This window comes from Crinia signifera, chromosome 3, assembly GCF_055691185.1.
Source record: "Crinia signifera chromosome 3, ASM5569118v1, whole genome shotgun sequence".
NCBI lineage: Eukaryota > Metazoa > Chordata > Amphibia > Anura > Myobatrachidae > Crinia > Crinia signifera.
The window spans coordinates 38286232-38301972 of NC_139219.1; the positions used below are offsets into that span (position 1 = coordinate 38286232).

At 43.0% G+C, this 15741-nt stretch overlaps 1 protein-coding gene across 3 annotated transcripts in view; it reads right to left on the reverse strand.

The window, feature by feature from the left end:
• Positions 1–15741, reverse strand: part of HHAT (hedgehog acyltransferase) — a 365335-nt gene that overhangs the window by 270398 nt on the left and 79196 nt on the right. For all 3 annotated transcript variants that reach the window (XM_083175655.1, XM_083175656.1, XM_083175654.1), the window contains exon 5: positions 8536–8730. In XM_083175655.1, coding sequence (XP_083031781.1) covers positions 8536–8730 — 195 coding nt within the window. The remainder of the gene's footprint in view (positions 1–8535; positions 8731–15741) is intronic.

The following is a 15741-nucleotide window of genomic DNA, read 5'->3' on the forward strand; positions in this document are numbered from 1 at the left end:
GTGATTCGTCAGCTAATAAAGAAGCCCATCCAAAAGCTGAAGCTCACCAAAAAGCAAAGCTTCATAAATGCAGCACCCAAGAAACCAGGGACAAGAAAAACACCTAAAGTCATCAAAAAATTCAGGCGTTAAAGAACCAAGAGGCCATAAGAACAATCAGGGGTAGATGTATGAAGCAGTGATAAGGGAGGAGAAGTTATAAAGTGCATGGTACTTTATAACTTGTCCTCCCTTATCACTGCTTCATACATCTACCCCTCAGCCCCTTTGTAATATCTTGGGGTCTGTGCCATTGCTGTGTACACCCGTCTGTCACCACTAACATCTGCTGTGTGCCCTGGTCGGACACCATCTTGGAGATCTACTGCTGGTTTCTATCCGATTCTTTCTGCTGCTGGGACTTCTCCTTGTCTGTGATAACATCAGTTCAGACTGAACAGGAAAGAAAAGTGGGGATTAGGGCTACTGGCGATACCCCCCAAAAAAAACGACACTGGGCAGCCACCCCACGGGTGTGTTGGAAGAGCTGCTGATAATTATTCTTAATGATGACAGTGACATCCAACTCATTGGTAACTTATTAACTTGTAGATTTAAACCTGGGCAATGCCGGGTACTTCAGCTGGTCAACAAATCAGCCTAAGCTAATACACAATGGGATTCTGTTTTGGGGCACTCCTGTATAAGTGCAGAACGGACTGTAAATATAAACATGTACTTTATATCACCTTATAAAATATCAGGGAACAATGCATACTTGCCTACTTTTGAAAACTAGTTTCAGGGAGATTATAAATGGTATTAGAATTTAGCAAAGCGCCCCATTAAGGGGGCGTGTCATGCTCCTCCCAAAGGGCGTGGCTAGTTCCCTATATTGAGAGATTGTGAAAAGAGATTGTGAACGTGGCACCTAGAAGCGTGGGTGTGTACTGCTACATCTGAGAGGAATCTTTTAAAATGACTTATATCCAAATGTAGAAGAGCCCCAAAGCAGTTAGTAAGAGCTTCTATACTTGGTAAAGTGCTGGGATATGGCACTGATGGTTCAGTGTAAGGGCGGGATGTACTAAAGGGAAAATGCGGTAAAACGGGGGGTTTTACGGCATTTTCCTATGTACCATTACCCATCCGCCCCGTCTTCGCCGGGCAGGATATCGCCACCTCTGGGTGGCGAAACCCTATAGAAGAATATGTGCTTCTATCGCCACCCGCTGCCCGCCGTCTGCGCGACCCCCCCTCCATCGATCTCCTCCTCCCCCAGCAGGTGTCACAGCCGAGAGGACATCCGGCTGCAGGGGGGAGGAGGAGACGCCGGGGACACTGACAGCCCCGCACACCACATTACAGGTATCACGGGGGTCTCCGTCACCGCACCCCGATGCTAGCCGCATATGTTAGTACATATGTGGTAGCATCGCGGTGGCTGGGTGGCGATGTATATTAATACATCCCGCCCTAAATGTATCTATCTCTCATTCCTTATTCCTCAAAAATGTAACAGTGTAATGTGGGCTAGGTGAAATTAGGGAGATTGCTAGACTAATGAGGGAGAGAGGGAGATTGCTGCTATTTCAGGGAGTCTCCTGCAGAATGCAGGAGGGTAGGCAGCTATGCACCATTAGCCTTCTAGCTCGTAAGCGTACAAACATTACTTGGATAGTATTAGTGATTTGTTTCAGAAAGGTTTACTTTTCTATTTTAAATCTCCTGATGGTACAGGGTATCAGCAACACATTTCTTAAAGGAACGCCATGTCACCACACTTGCACCGCTGGTAAAACCAGAAATCAAGATACTGTAAATCATATCAGACCTTTATCCACCTTGCAAGCAACAACACTGATCATGTAGAAACAGGCAACATAGGAAAATAATAATACCCTGCCTGTGTAAGTGTTCACACCCCTAAACCAATAATCTAGTAATAACCATTGTGTTTATTATATAAGTATTTTTGAATAAGACGCACCTGGGCATTGCAATTCTATACCACAATTTCTGGCAAAAATGTCCAAGTTCATTCATATTCCGAGGGGATCTCCTGTGAGCAGCCATTTTAGGGCCTGTAAGGATGTTTTCAATGGGATTTAGGTGAGTGCTCTGGCTGAGCCATTCTGAGGCTACCGTATATTGGGGAACTTAGATGCGCCCTTTGTATTGTTAGAAGGTAAAATTAATCTTCAGCTACATATAGAGTTCAACAATATCTTATTTGGAGCTTTCGTTAGGTCCCGAACCCAGATTAGGGCATCCCCCAGCTGAAGAGAAGCAGATCCAAAGCATGGTATTTCACAGCAGCTATTGGGAAAATTTGTAATGGGATGAGAGATTCGTAAAGTGAGAGATTTGGTAAGAAAACTCCAGGTTTTTTTTTAAAGCGGCAATCATTTACACTGCAAAACGAGTTTGATTTTGCAGTGTAAATGATTGCCGATTTAAAAAACCTGGAGATTACTAACCAAGGGCCAGATGTATCAAGTTTCAAAAGTGATAACATGGAGAGAGATAAACAGCCAGTCAATCAGCTCCTACTGTACCTTCCATGTCACAGGCTGGGTTTTAAAAATAACAGATATGAGCTGATTGGCTGGCTGTATATAACTGTATTTTATCACTTTTGAAGCTTGATACATCTGGCCCCAAATCTCTCACTTTCCGAATCTCTCATTTTATTAAATTTCACCCATTATGTTCTTTGGGGGATGAGCAGTGCTGTGTTTCCGTCAAACATATATCAGTTGTAGACAAAAATTCCTGCCGTAGCCCTGTTGGCAAACCTCCCTGATGAGTTTTCTCCTTGTCCCATAATCAATTTTGGATGGGTGTCCTTGGATATGTCCCTATTATCTCATCTGATTGATAAGACTTACATTTTTCAGATTACATGGATGTAATACCTTTTTATTTTTTTGTATATTCTTTTATGTATATTACCCTACTGATTCATAGCTTGCTACAATGAAAGCCATGCAATTTTTAGCTTTCCTGTCAGAGTCTCATCTGTGTTTTTTTATTTTAACTCCTGGGATGCTACAGGGGATCCCGTCCAGGCCTGACCAGCCAGGGGGTAATGCGACGGCCAGAGGACCTTCCATAAAAAGTGTCCCCTGGCTGTGGCATTAACCTGCTGGCTGCTGGAAAACCTGTGCTGGTTCCAAAACGAGAACCGGCTCAAAAAGCCTAAGGCTGGTTATGCTCGGGGGGGAAGACCCCACAGCGTATTTTTTTCTTAATTACCAAAAAACCACACACACCCATTACTTAAAAAATTGTACAGTCCCATTACTGAAAATTGCACCTTTACTATAATTCACACATTCCCATAATAAAAAATCGCTAGAAATCGCAAGTGATTTCTGACTTTGTCTGAAAAAAAAAAAAAATCGCACCCTATTACGTGTGAGATTTTCCTGCTAATTTTTTAGCTGTCTAAAAAAATCTCACCCTGCAGTGACCCTAGGATCAGGGTTACAAGCCAAATTCTATTTTTGTGTATTTGCTAGAGAAACCTTTTATCACTAACATGACCAAGCAGAACTACAGTATATAAGACAATGTTTATCTATAGTCCAAGGGTTAATTGAGAAAAAGACTGTATCTTAATAAGTCCTGAGCTGAAACTGTTTCTCATATGTGGTTGTGAATATAGATAACTGCAGGGGCAGCAGTTATCTGGTAGGGAGAGAGATGAAAACCAGTATCACGCTGGCCGATAACAGAAGATTATAAGCATACAGCAAAAAAGAGGATGAGAGCACTGCACACAATCAGTAGTCAGTCACTAATACTTACATAATATCACTCTAATATTTGGAAGAAAGTTATTTTACAAACATGGAATATATTAGATCAGGGTTGCCTACCCTCCCGGAATGGCCGGGAGTCTCCTGAAAATCGGTTTCCCCTCCCGGCCCCCCGGGAGGGGGACTTTATGCTGCAATCCGTGGGTCTCAGAGGAGGGGGCGGAGCTAAAATGTCAAAATCGTGTCATTTTAGCCCCGCCCCCTCCATGGAGATGCGCAAATTACCCTGTTTAACATCATAGGGGTGGGGCTTAGTGACATCACGTCCAAGCCCCGCCCCCGAGCAGCTGCTGAAACTCTCCTCTCCGGGCTTCTCCCGGAGAGCAGAATATTAAAGTCGGCAACCCTGCATTAGATATAGATATATATTAGAAAGTTCCAATTGCTACATACTGTATAACTTGTGTGGACGTTCACGCCTAACCGGAGCTTACACAGTAGTCAGTCAGCGTTGTGTCACCGCTTATTACATTGTGTGTGAACCATTGAGCATTTTTAACCTGCCTGACATGACAGGTGTTAATGTGTTCCTGAAACACCCCCACTATCCACGCATCTTCCCGATCTGTTCATACCCCCACTATCCACGTCGGAGTGGAGTTGATTATATAAAGTGTGGTGAGTGTAGCAAGCCCCTGAGCCCAAAGCGTAGCGAGCGCAGCGAGCCCTGCGAGGGGACGTAGATTACTTTACATGTATTCCACGTCACCTCGCGGGGGTCACTGCGCTTGCCATGCTTCAGGCTCGTTCTCTACGTCTGCTCGCCATGCTGCGGGCTCAGTGGCTAGCTGCGCTTGACAAACTTTATAAAGTCAATTCCATGCCAATGTGGGGGTATGAACAGGTCGGGAGAATGCGTACTGCTGGGCTCGCCACGCTTCGGGCTGATGTGGATAGTGGTGGTGTGCTAAAACGCTTCGCAGATCGCATCATATGCAAATCATATGCACATTGTATGCGATATTACATGCGATTTGCATACGATTCGATCTGCGATCATGGGCGCCGTGATAATACACAAGTACCCTAAATTATAAGAAAAATACATGTAATTGGAAATTTAGTTCTGAGAACAGCCAATTTCTCCCAACCAAACGTCACAGGGTCGAGCATAATATTGAAATGAGTTAGTATATTATAGATTGGGTTTACCATATTACAGAATGAATTTACAATATTATAGAATAGATTTACTATATTATAGCTTGAATTTAGCATATTATGGAATAGATTTAGTATATTGTAGAATTGATATTGCATATTATTAATTGGAATTAGCATAATATGGAATAGATTTAAGAACAATATACATTGAATTGGATAGATTGGCTCATGATTTTTTTGTATGTACACAGACGGATTCGGTATGAAATACCGACGGTCAAAATTCCAACGGTCATAATACCGACAACCATTGACCGACACTCAAAATACTGACATTTAAAATACCGACATTTAAAATACTGACACGGTCACAATACCGACAAGGTCAAAATACAGACATTTAAAATGTACACAGGTCAAAAAGTATACACAAGTTATTCATATTTTGTTGGTCTGTATGTTGACATACTGTAGGTCGACATGAAACCCATATGAGTAGACATGAAACCCATGCTTCGGGCACGATGCCTAGCTACGCTTGGCACACTATTTTATTCTCCCTCCACGCCCTAGTGGATGGTAGGGCATGAAATTCCGCCTGTTGGCACATATTGGTGCGACATGGACAGTCAAACGTAGTACCGCGTCCCCTCCATGGCTCGCTCCGCTCGGCACACTATTATATTACGCCTCCTTGTCCACTGGGATGGTAAATTATGACCAAGTTAAATGTCGGTATTTTGACCGTGTCGGTATTTTAAATGTCAGTATTTTGACCTTGTCTGTATTTTGACCGTCGGTCAATGGTTGTCAGTATTTTGACCGTTGGGATTTTGATTGTAGGTAAATTGACTGCATCCCGCATCAGACAGAGCTACTCCTCATACTTTCAGCAATCTGCACAGAGACCCTGATTCTAGTTCATTCGCTAGAACATTGTAGAAAAGCTGCACAGCATGGCTGCCACAGACAGGTTGAGGCCACAAGGATCATCATGCATCACTATATTTTCAATGTAATAGAGGGAAAATGTATATAAATGGAACATACCCTGTACCATTGGAGCGACCACCAGGAGAACTCAAGATTCTCAGGCATAGGGACAGCATCTTGGCAGTCTGTGAATGCCCAACCTTGAACACCATCATAGCAACATGACCACGAATGCTGTCATGATGACAAAGTCTGCTACAATGTTGGTCTGTAGCTGGATCAGACAAAAGTAGCAAAGAGACCAAGAACTGTGAATATCACTGGGAAAAAGTCAGAAGACTGGTTGCTGCCTCGTAAAGTCTGCAAGGATCTGCAGCAGTGGTGAAGGGTGAAAGGGGCCTCAACAAGAAATAGTGTCAGGCTCCCAGAACGAGAATGAACGACTGTGGCTTTAGCTGCCTAAAATTTTTTAGACCCTGGAGTGCTACTGTAGAAGAGGACCGACCTGCATGGGAGCATGGCAAGGTGAGTATGTATGTATGTATAGTGTATGAAAGGTGTGTGCATTTATGATATTAAAGTTGTACTATGCTGGGTGTATGTGCATATTATTTTAATTTACATTGGTCATGCTGTGGGCCCTTTAGTACCCCGCATTCTGGAACTTGTGGTTCTCCAAGTCCCTGAATGCGGGGGAGGCAAAAATATCAGCCCGACACCCACAGCCGGGAACAATCCGGGCTTCAGCCTGCCCAGGGCTACTCAGCCACATTGATAATGTTTTGGCTGGAGGACCTTTTATAAAAAGTGTCCCCTGGCTGTGGCATTACATCACTGGCTGTTGGAGCCTGGTGCTGGTCCCTAAATACAGGGGGGACCCATAGTTCTCCCCCCCCCCTGTATTTTTGGAACCAGAACCGGTCCAAGAGCCCGATGCTGTTTTTTTAAATACAGAGGGATCGCAACAATTTTTTGACCCTGTATTTGGGAAACCAGGACAAGCTGGTTATGCTCGGTGGAAGGAGCCCATGCCCTTTTTTTTTCAGTTTTACCAAAACACCATACATACGCCCAAAGTGCCCAAACTTGCGTTAAAGATGCCCAGCTAAACCTGGAGCTGTTAGCCATGTAAAATGCTATAGGGTGTCTGGTTGGAGCAAAACTTAACTCCGACAGAAGTCCATTACTATAAATGGTCAGCAGGGAGTGCATACACAATTTGAGTCAACCCCAAAATGCTTTAATGTATATATTTGGTTGCTAGATCAAGTCAGTACAATAGCTAAAGTAGGGTATATCATACCTCCCAACTTTGTGGTCGCCGGACCCGGGACAGTGCTGATGGGCGGCGAAATTCCCAGGGGGCGTGGCCTAATTTCAGGCCGCTAATTTCATTTGGCCGCTATGGGGGCATGACCCAGAGGCTCTGTGAGCCTCTAGCCATGCCCCCAGCCCCCTGGCTGCGGGAATAGACGCTGTGCGCATGCGCAAAGCGTCTATTTTCCGCTGCTTAGCAGCTGACAGGGGGGACTCCCAACAGCCGCCCCTCACCGCGGGACACTGCCGCCCGCGGGTGGGACAGCGGGACAGGCCCTGATAATCGGGACTGTCCCGCTAAAATAGGGACTGTTGGGAAGTATGGTATATTCACTCTCAGTGCTTAGGGAGGTACAAACTCCAAAAACAGCCCAGGTACACATGAGCGAACACAACCAGACACTGTATATAAAATGGGCATTTACCATCTTGAAAGTCTTTGTGCAGACAGATAAGCACCTTCCTTATCTTTTTCTCATGTCTCTGCAGTAACAAACGTATGGATCATAGATCATCTTACAAATTGCCACTAGATGACCTTTACTGTAAAAGCTTTCCAAGTCGCACTTATAATGTTAACAATTGATATATTTCCATTCCGGTGTTCTAGACTGAAAGCTCTCATGTCTGCACTTCCTGTGTCACCTAGTATATGTCCTTGTTGTGTCCATATATATGATTTGTGCTTTCAGTTGCAGACAGTCCAACATGCTAGAACTTTGTGGTTGATAATGAGAGGGCAGCTGATAAATATGTGTTCTCCACAAAAATACAGGATGAGTTTCCCTTATTCAAAATGCTCGGGACCAGAAGAAATTTGGAAACGGATTATTACGTATTTTGGAATACTTTTATATTTGAATGAAGTATATTGAGGTATCTTGCATTTATGTTGTATAAACACATCGACCACATGAAATACACACAAATATATTTTATTTCTGCATGAAACAAGGTTTTAAAACATGAAACAAAGTTTGTGTACTATCTCAGGTACTGAATACGAATGCCAAGCAATCATGTCCTTGCACATATTTAGTGCCAGTTACATGTTATTTCCCCAGTAGTGCCAGTTACATGTTATTTCCCCAGTAGTGCCAGTTACATATGTAGCCAGTAGGTTTTTAGCAAAAAATACAAAAATAAAAGTAAATTTTGGAGACTATGGTTTTCGGAATAATTTGGATAACGGATATTTGGATAAGGGATACTCAACCTGTACCACTGTCTCATTTACAATTAAGCTAATTTACCATTTCAAAGGAGAATTCCACCAAATAAAAACTCTCTGGGCTTTTTGAAAACTTGCAAAGTTTCAATAACACACACATCTAACATGAACAACAAAGCCATTCAGTTTTATAACTTGACTTCTTACCTGAATGTTTTCCACCGACTCACTATGCAACAGTAAAAGCATAAGTATGGAGCTCAGCCATGTAATAAGTGTCATTTTCATCTGTGCTATTCCATAGAATATGAACGAATTCAATAATATGGAAACAAATCCTTTGGTCCCCAGTACAAGCCAACAGCCGGCCATGCCGTACACCATCAGGAGCCAAGGGCGATGCTGCGGACAGAAACAGTGGGTTACTTATGAGGAGGAAAAAACAAAACACATAATATATAGACAGCTATATGTTCTACACATGTAATAAGTTATATATGGTATATACCTAATAACATCAACCTAGGCTTCAAATAACCAACAGCTTGAACTCCCCAAGTGGAACTGCGCCAACATTTCAGATTTGTAGGGTGAGGTTTCATCTTTACTGAGTCATTATGCCCCACATCATAAGATCCTTGGATGGTTTTGTTGAGCCTTCCTACAGAGGCATCTGCCAAAGACCCTGTAAAATTGTCCTTTCACATTTTAAAAATATAGATAATTGTCTGATAGAAAATCATTGGTAATGTACCAGAGCACAACATAGGTCATTATTTCTAGCACTATTTCACCTGTGGCTGCTACAGAGAAAACAACTGAGCAATAATTCACAGAAGTCTGTAAATAATTGGGGGCCGGTTCCTGTTCAGCACAAATATGTAAGAGGTACAGTAATCCTCCCAATGGTCAGGATTCCAGCATTCAGTATATCAACACTGGCATCCACACTGCCTTCAGAAAACCGGTGCCGGATCTTCGAAAGGGTCACGATGTCAACACCGGAATACCAACAGCCGGCATTTGTATGTCTACAGAAAATGGTTCTAAGACTCTATATACTGTAGGTGCATATACATTGCTCCTGTTTATATGTGGATATGCACTGTACAGTATACGTGTTCCTATAATGGGTACAGTGTGCACAGTGCACAAAGGCCATTGGGTCCAGGGGGGCCACATGACACAGTGCACCCATATATTATACTTACCACCTGGAATCCCACGGACGCATCTTTGCACTGAAGACACGAAACACTCGAAAAATTACTGTTAGGACCATTTCCGAGTGAGTTGCGCATGTGCACTGGATATGTCCCCTTGAACAAGGTGTGGGCACAGTAGACTATGTCATAATGTCCGAATCTACTCGCTGTAAGAGAGGAGGACCAGAGCGGAGGCTGCACCTGGGTCCTCTCCGCTCTTAAAATGCCCCTGACTGTGCTCAACATTTGTTACACCTCTGAACTGAAGAAAACACTTACATATAAAAGAAAATAATAATAATATATTCTACTAGCAATTACATATGGTTAGTTACGACAGTTACACCTGCCATTGCAAAAGCACATCCTGATGCCATAACATTCAGTTTTCCTGGGCCTGTGTTCCTATGGGCTTTGAAAGCGTCCAGGTGTAACAGAAATCTATGTACCCAGAAGAATTATACAGAGATACAAGCCACAAATACAATACAAAATGCCAATAAGATAAGACTCTGCTGCGGTACGGTATCTCTGCTAATCTATCAAAGACCTGCAGGTACAGTATCACACTGACCACGAGGGGTACATTTACTAAGATGGGAGTTGCCCATAGCAACCAACCAGATTCTTCTGCTTATTTATTTAGCACCTTCTAAAATATAATAGATATAATCTGATTGGTTGCTATGAGAAACATCCCATCCTCAATAGAACTCCCATCTTAGTAAATTTACCCCTTAAACCTATTAACCAATAGTTTTTTTCATTTACCCAACAAATTTTAATGGTAGCCTTACAGAATAAATCGCACCGTTCAGTTTAATATTCGGTGAATATCAGGTGGGTCAATGCCTGCTTGGGGTGGACGGCTGCGGTCAGAGTGGAGGAACTTGGAAGGAGTGCAGGAGAAGTGGGAAAAATTAAAAAGTGCAATACTAAAAGCAACAGAACTTTGTGTCAAAAGAGTTAGGAAAAACACAAGGAAAAGGAAGCCAGTGTGGTTTGCGAAAGATGTAGCAAGTATTGTGAAAGCAAAAAAGTTGACCTTTAAAAAATATAAGCAGATGTAGAATAATGAGGACAAAGAGGTGTATCTTGTTAGACTGTAGAAGGCTAAGAAGGTAATCATATGTGCAGAAGCTCAGGCTGAGGAGAAAATGGCCCAGTCAGTGGGTAAAGGGGGGGACGGGACTTTTTTTAGGTAAATAAGTGAAAGGAGAAAAACAAAAAGTGGAGTAATAAGACTAAAGACAGAGAGTGGAAGTCAATGTAATAGCAGTTCATATTAATAATTATTTCTGCTCAGTATTCACTGCTGAAAGAGAGGGGAAGGGGCCACAGTTAAGGTGCAAGTATAGTCAGAAAAATGAGGGAGAAACAAGTTTATTTACAGAGGACTCTCAAAAGTTTATTTTCAGAACTCTCAAAACTGAAAGTGGATGAATCAATGGGGCCAGATGGGATACATCCAAGGATGCTAAAAGAGCTTAAAGGGGAGCTGGTAAAACCATTTACAGAATTATTCAACCAGTCACTAGCTATTGGAGTAATTCCAGAGGATTGGAAAACAGTGAATGTAGTCCCACTGCACAAAAGTGGAAGCAAGTAAGAGATAAGCAACTATCGACCAGTGAGCCTTACATCAGTAGTAGGGAAATTGATGGAAACACTCTTAAAACAAAAAGTTGTAGAATATCTCAAAACCAGAAACTTACAGGATGCAAAACAGCATGGGTTTACTGGGGGAAGATAATGTCAAACAAATCTTATTGACTTTTTTGACTGGGTGACTAAAGTAATAGATCAGAATGGTTGAATGGATAAGATCTTGGTTGCAGGACAGAAAACAGAGAGTTGCAGTAAAAGGAGTACAGTCAAAGGAGGGAAAGGTTAAAAGTGGAGTACCCCAGGGATCTGTACTTGGACCAATGCTTTTTATTTTCTTTATTGGTGATATTGCAAATGGAATTGAGGGTAATATATGCCTTTTTGCAGATGACACAAAGGTATGCAACATGGTAGACACACCAGGAGGGGTAAAGCCAATGATTGATGATCTAGGTAGATTAGAGGTATGGTCAAGAGCATGGCAACTACAGTTTAATGCCAAAAAATGCTAGATCATGCACTTGGGTCCCAAAAATCCAAAGACTAAATATAGTATAAATGGCACTATAATGGAAACTACTGAGGAGGAGAGGGATCTAGGTGTCACTATTACAGGGGCTTAAAGGCAGGTAGGCAATGTAACATAGCAATGAAGAAGGCAAGTCAGATGATTGGTTGCATAAGGAGAGGTATCAGCAGTAGAAAGAAAGAAGTAATAATGCCACTGTTTAGGTCATTGGTACGACCTCATCTAGAGTATTGTGTTCAGTTCTGGAGGCCATATCTCTAGAAGACTATAAATACATTAGAGACTGTACAAAGACATCACAAAACATACCAGGAAAGACTAAAAGATATTAATATGTATACTTTAGAGCAGAGAAGTAAAAGGGGGGACATGATAGAAACTTTCAAATATATCAAGGGTTTTAACAAGGTACAGGTGGGAGACATTTTTCACAGGAAGAGGAGCAGCAGAACACGAGGACATGCTCTGAAACTGGAGGGAGGAAGATTCAGGGGAAATTTGAGGAAGAATTGCTTCACAGAAAGGTAGTGGATAAGTGGAATGGCTTCCCATCAGAGGTGGTAGAGTTGAACACAGTAGAGCAATTTAAACATGCTTGGGATAGGCATATTGATATCCTTACAAAAAATAGGATAACATATGGTTTGAGGTAACATGTTTAAAAAAAAAGGGGCAGACTAGATGGGCCAAGTGGTTCTTATCTGCCATCAAATTCTATGTTTCTATGACGTCAGCACCTACCCCCTCTTCGGCGAACTCCAACGGAAATAAAAGTCATTTTAGACTGCCTTATTTCCGAATGGGAGAGAAATCAGTCGATGGTAGTCAACCATCAAATGATTTCTCTCCCCTTTGGCAAGGGCATGTGTTTGCGTATATCCCCTCACATGGGATTCCGCAATGGTGGAGAAGGTGGGGTAGGCATTCGGATGGGAGGCGTTTATGGGCTCGCTAGGCAGCAAATGTACGAAGCTTAGCGAGCCTTGCTGAATCAGGCCTCCCGTCTCATGTGGGCAAGCGTCTGTCTACGGCCGGACTAGTCAGCATGTGGGTGAGGGCTTCTTTGCTTGGCCGTAACATTAAGCATCAATGTCCTGGAACGGAATTCAACATTTAGTTCCACAGTCTGACTTTAAATACAATACATTTTAAAGATGTGTCCCATGTTCTTGTAAATTAAAACTAAATTGTACCTCATAATTACGGGACATCCCTTGTATACAGATCATCATCATCATCCAATATTTGTACGATCAAGAACTTACAGTACAAACCACCATTCCAGGGGCGTAACTAGATAGTAGGCCCCATAGCAAAGGTTTGTGTGGGCCCCCTATTTTACAACTGATGGTGATAAATGTATGTAAAACATATTACTCAGACAGTAAATATGGGCCCCCTTCAGCTGCACCCCTTGCACCTATGGTAGTTACGCCATTGCACCATTCCCTCCCCCATGTGTCCTATAGTTGGGCTATGAAGTACACCGCAGTCTTCTCTGACAATAAAGCTTGTTAATACAGAATTGCAGAGATACATAACACACTAAATGAATCTAAGTATTGCCGGGACACAGAAAAAGGAAGCAAGAAACATATTTGTGATGCCTCTCTATCTACTGAGGTGAAGCTCATCAGTGGATAAGAACTTCCTTAGGGGATGTGAGACACATCACATGCAGCTGCTCTCTTGATCTAGAACCGGATGAGACTGAAGGACTTAATCTCGCAGCTCATGAAAACATTACCATAAAGCAGCAATCTAGTAATCCCATTTCTTTAAAGGCTATACGATTACAATAATAGAGACCTTTCCATAGATGATTAGTTTAGAAATTATGTATGCAGCAATAACTGGGGGGCATACTAACATGTTTTCTTTTCCTTGTCCTTTGTAATAATTACATTGTCTTCCACTTGTCGGCTTTTTGAAATTGCTTTTCTTGTTTTCAATTAACCTTTACTTTTTGTTCCGTACATGATTTTTGCCTTCAATGCAACTTCAGCTGCTCAGCACAACGTACAGCACAATAAATACTACAGAAATCACTCCCTACTATTTAACAAGGATCTATATGCACTCAAGTTAAAGAGGGCACCTGTTAATCAGCAGAAGGGTAATGCCTGCCTGATTTGTGGCTTATACGTTGATGTTCCATCCTTTTCATAGTAGAGTTTTTGGTACTTGTGTATTATCACGGCGCCCACGATTTCCATCGTAGGGCATTGTACAACCAAAAAATTGGTCACATCGCATGCGATCATATCACATGTGATGCGATGCAATGCGATTGTACCCGATTTTTAAATTGTACAGGCACCCAGATGCCTGATTCCTATGTTAAATGCCCCCCATTGTTAACGTAACCCCACTATCAACGCCAACCCGAATCGTGGCGAGCGCAATGAGCCCGCGAGGGGCGGTGGTACGCGCCCACCGACCTTTTCATACCCCCACTATCCACGTCGGCGTGTAGTTGATTGCATACAGTGTGGCGAGCGCAGTGAGCCACCGAGCCCAAAGCGTGGCGAGCGCAGCGAGCCCCGCGAGTGGACGCGGATTACTTCACATATATTCCGCGTCCCCTCGCGGGGCTCTCTGCTCTCACCACGCTTCGGACTCGGTGGCTCGCTGCACTCGCCACACTATATAAAATCAACTCCGCGGCGACGTGGATAGTGGGGGTATGAAAAGGTCGGAGGACGCGTACCGCCGCCCCTCGCGGCCTCGCTGCGCTCGCCACGCTTCGGGTTGGCATTGATAGTGGAGTGGCGTTAACAATGGGGGGGCATTTAACATACTCATTACCCATCAGGGTAGGTATACAATTAAAAATCGGGTCTGGGGGGGGCATTTAACATGGGAATAAGCCCAAATTGGGCATGATCGCGTCGACTCGCATCGCAATGTGTCGCATTGCAACGCGATAAAAAATTTTTATACTCAACCCGGGGAAAGGCTCAAATCGGGTCCCATCGCATGCCATCGTATACCTTAATTAGTGGTATGCGATGCGAAGCGATGGGCGCCGTGATAATACACAAGTACCAAGTTTTTTATTATATTAATGTCAAATGTTGCATGCATTAAATAGTCTTGTATAGATTGGGCAGTTCTGCTACCGTTGCATGCTCTATGAAGTAAGATTTCTCCAAAGCATCATTTTAATGTTAACACCAAGGGGGTATTCAGCAGCTTCTACTGATTAAAATGATATGCAGCATGCCTATATTCTGTGTGTGAGTGAGGCTGTATCTGCATATGAAATAGTGTATTCATGGAAATCACTGTAACATAGCATTCTGTATGCAGGTACAGCCACAGTCACACACAGAATATATTCATGCCACATATCATTTTGATCATAGGAAGCTCCTTGTGGGTGCTGGTAATAACAATGCAAATAAGACAAAAAATGCACCCAACGTTAGCAGAACTGGCCAGGAGCTGCATGGCTTATTGAGTCAAGATGTATGAGGAAACATCTGTATCCAAGCAGAGGCAGAGGTCCCAGTGTTAGCGGCTGTGCGAGTGCTGTCTGTGGGTGGGTGGGTTGGTTGTGCAATAGTGTTCGGCATATGTGTAAGGGGCATTATGTGTGTCATGTATAAATGCATTAATAATGTGTGACATGTGTAACAGGCATTATGTGTGTCATGTGTATAAGGGCATTAATAATGTGCAACATATGTGTAAGGGGCATTATGTGTGTCATTATGTGTATGAAGGGCATTAATAAAGGTTGACATAATGTGTAAGGGGCATTATGGTTATAAGGACATTAATAATGTGTGTCATGTGTAAGGGGCATTACTGTGTGGTATTATCAGGGGTGCCGAGAGAAAGGGGTAGGGGGTACAAATTACCCAGGCCAAAGTCTGATGGAAGGGCCCAGTGGGGGCTCTGGGCCCCCTCCCCTTAAGTGACAGCAGCAGCTGCAGCTCTTCTCCTCTGCCCAGCACACACTGGTTTGTGCTGGGTTGCAGTGTGGCCATGGAGGTGCTTAAAATACAATATTTTCTCAGGATTTTATAAGGGTATAATGTGAATAATGTGAGGAGTAATGTATGT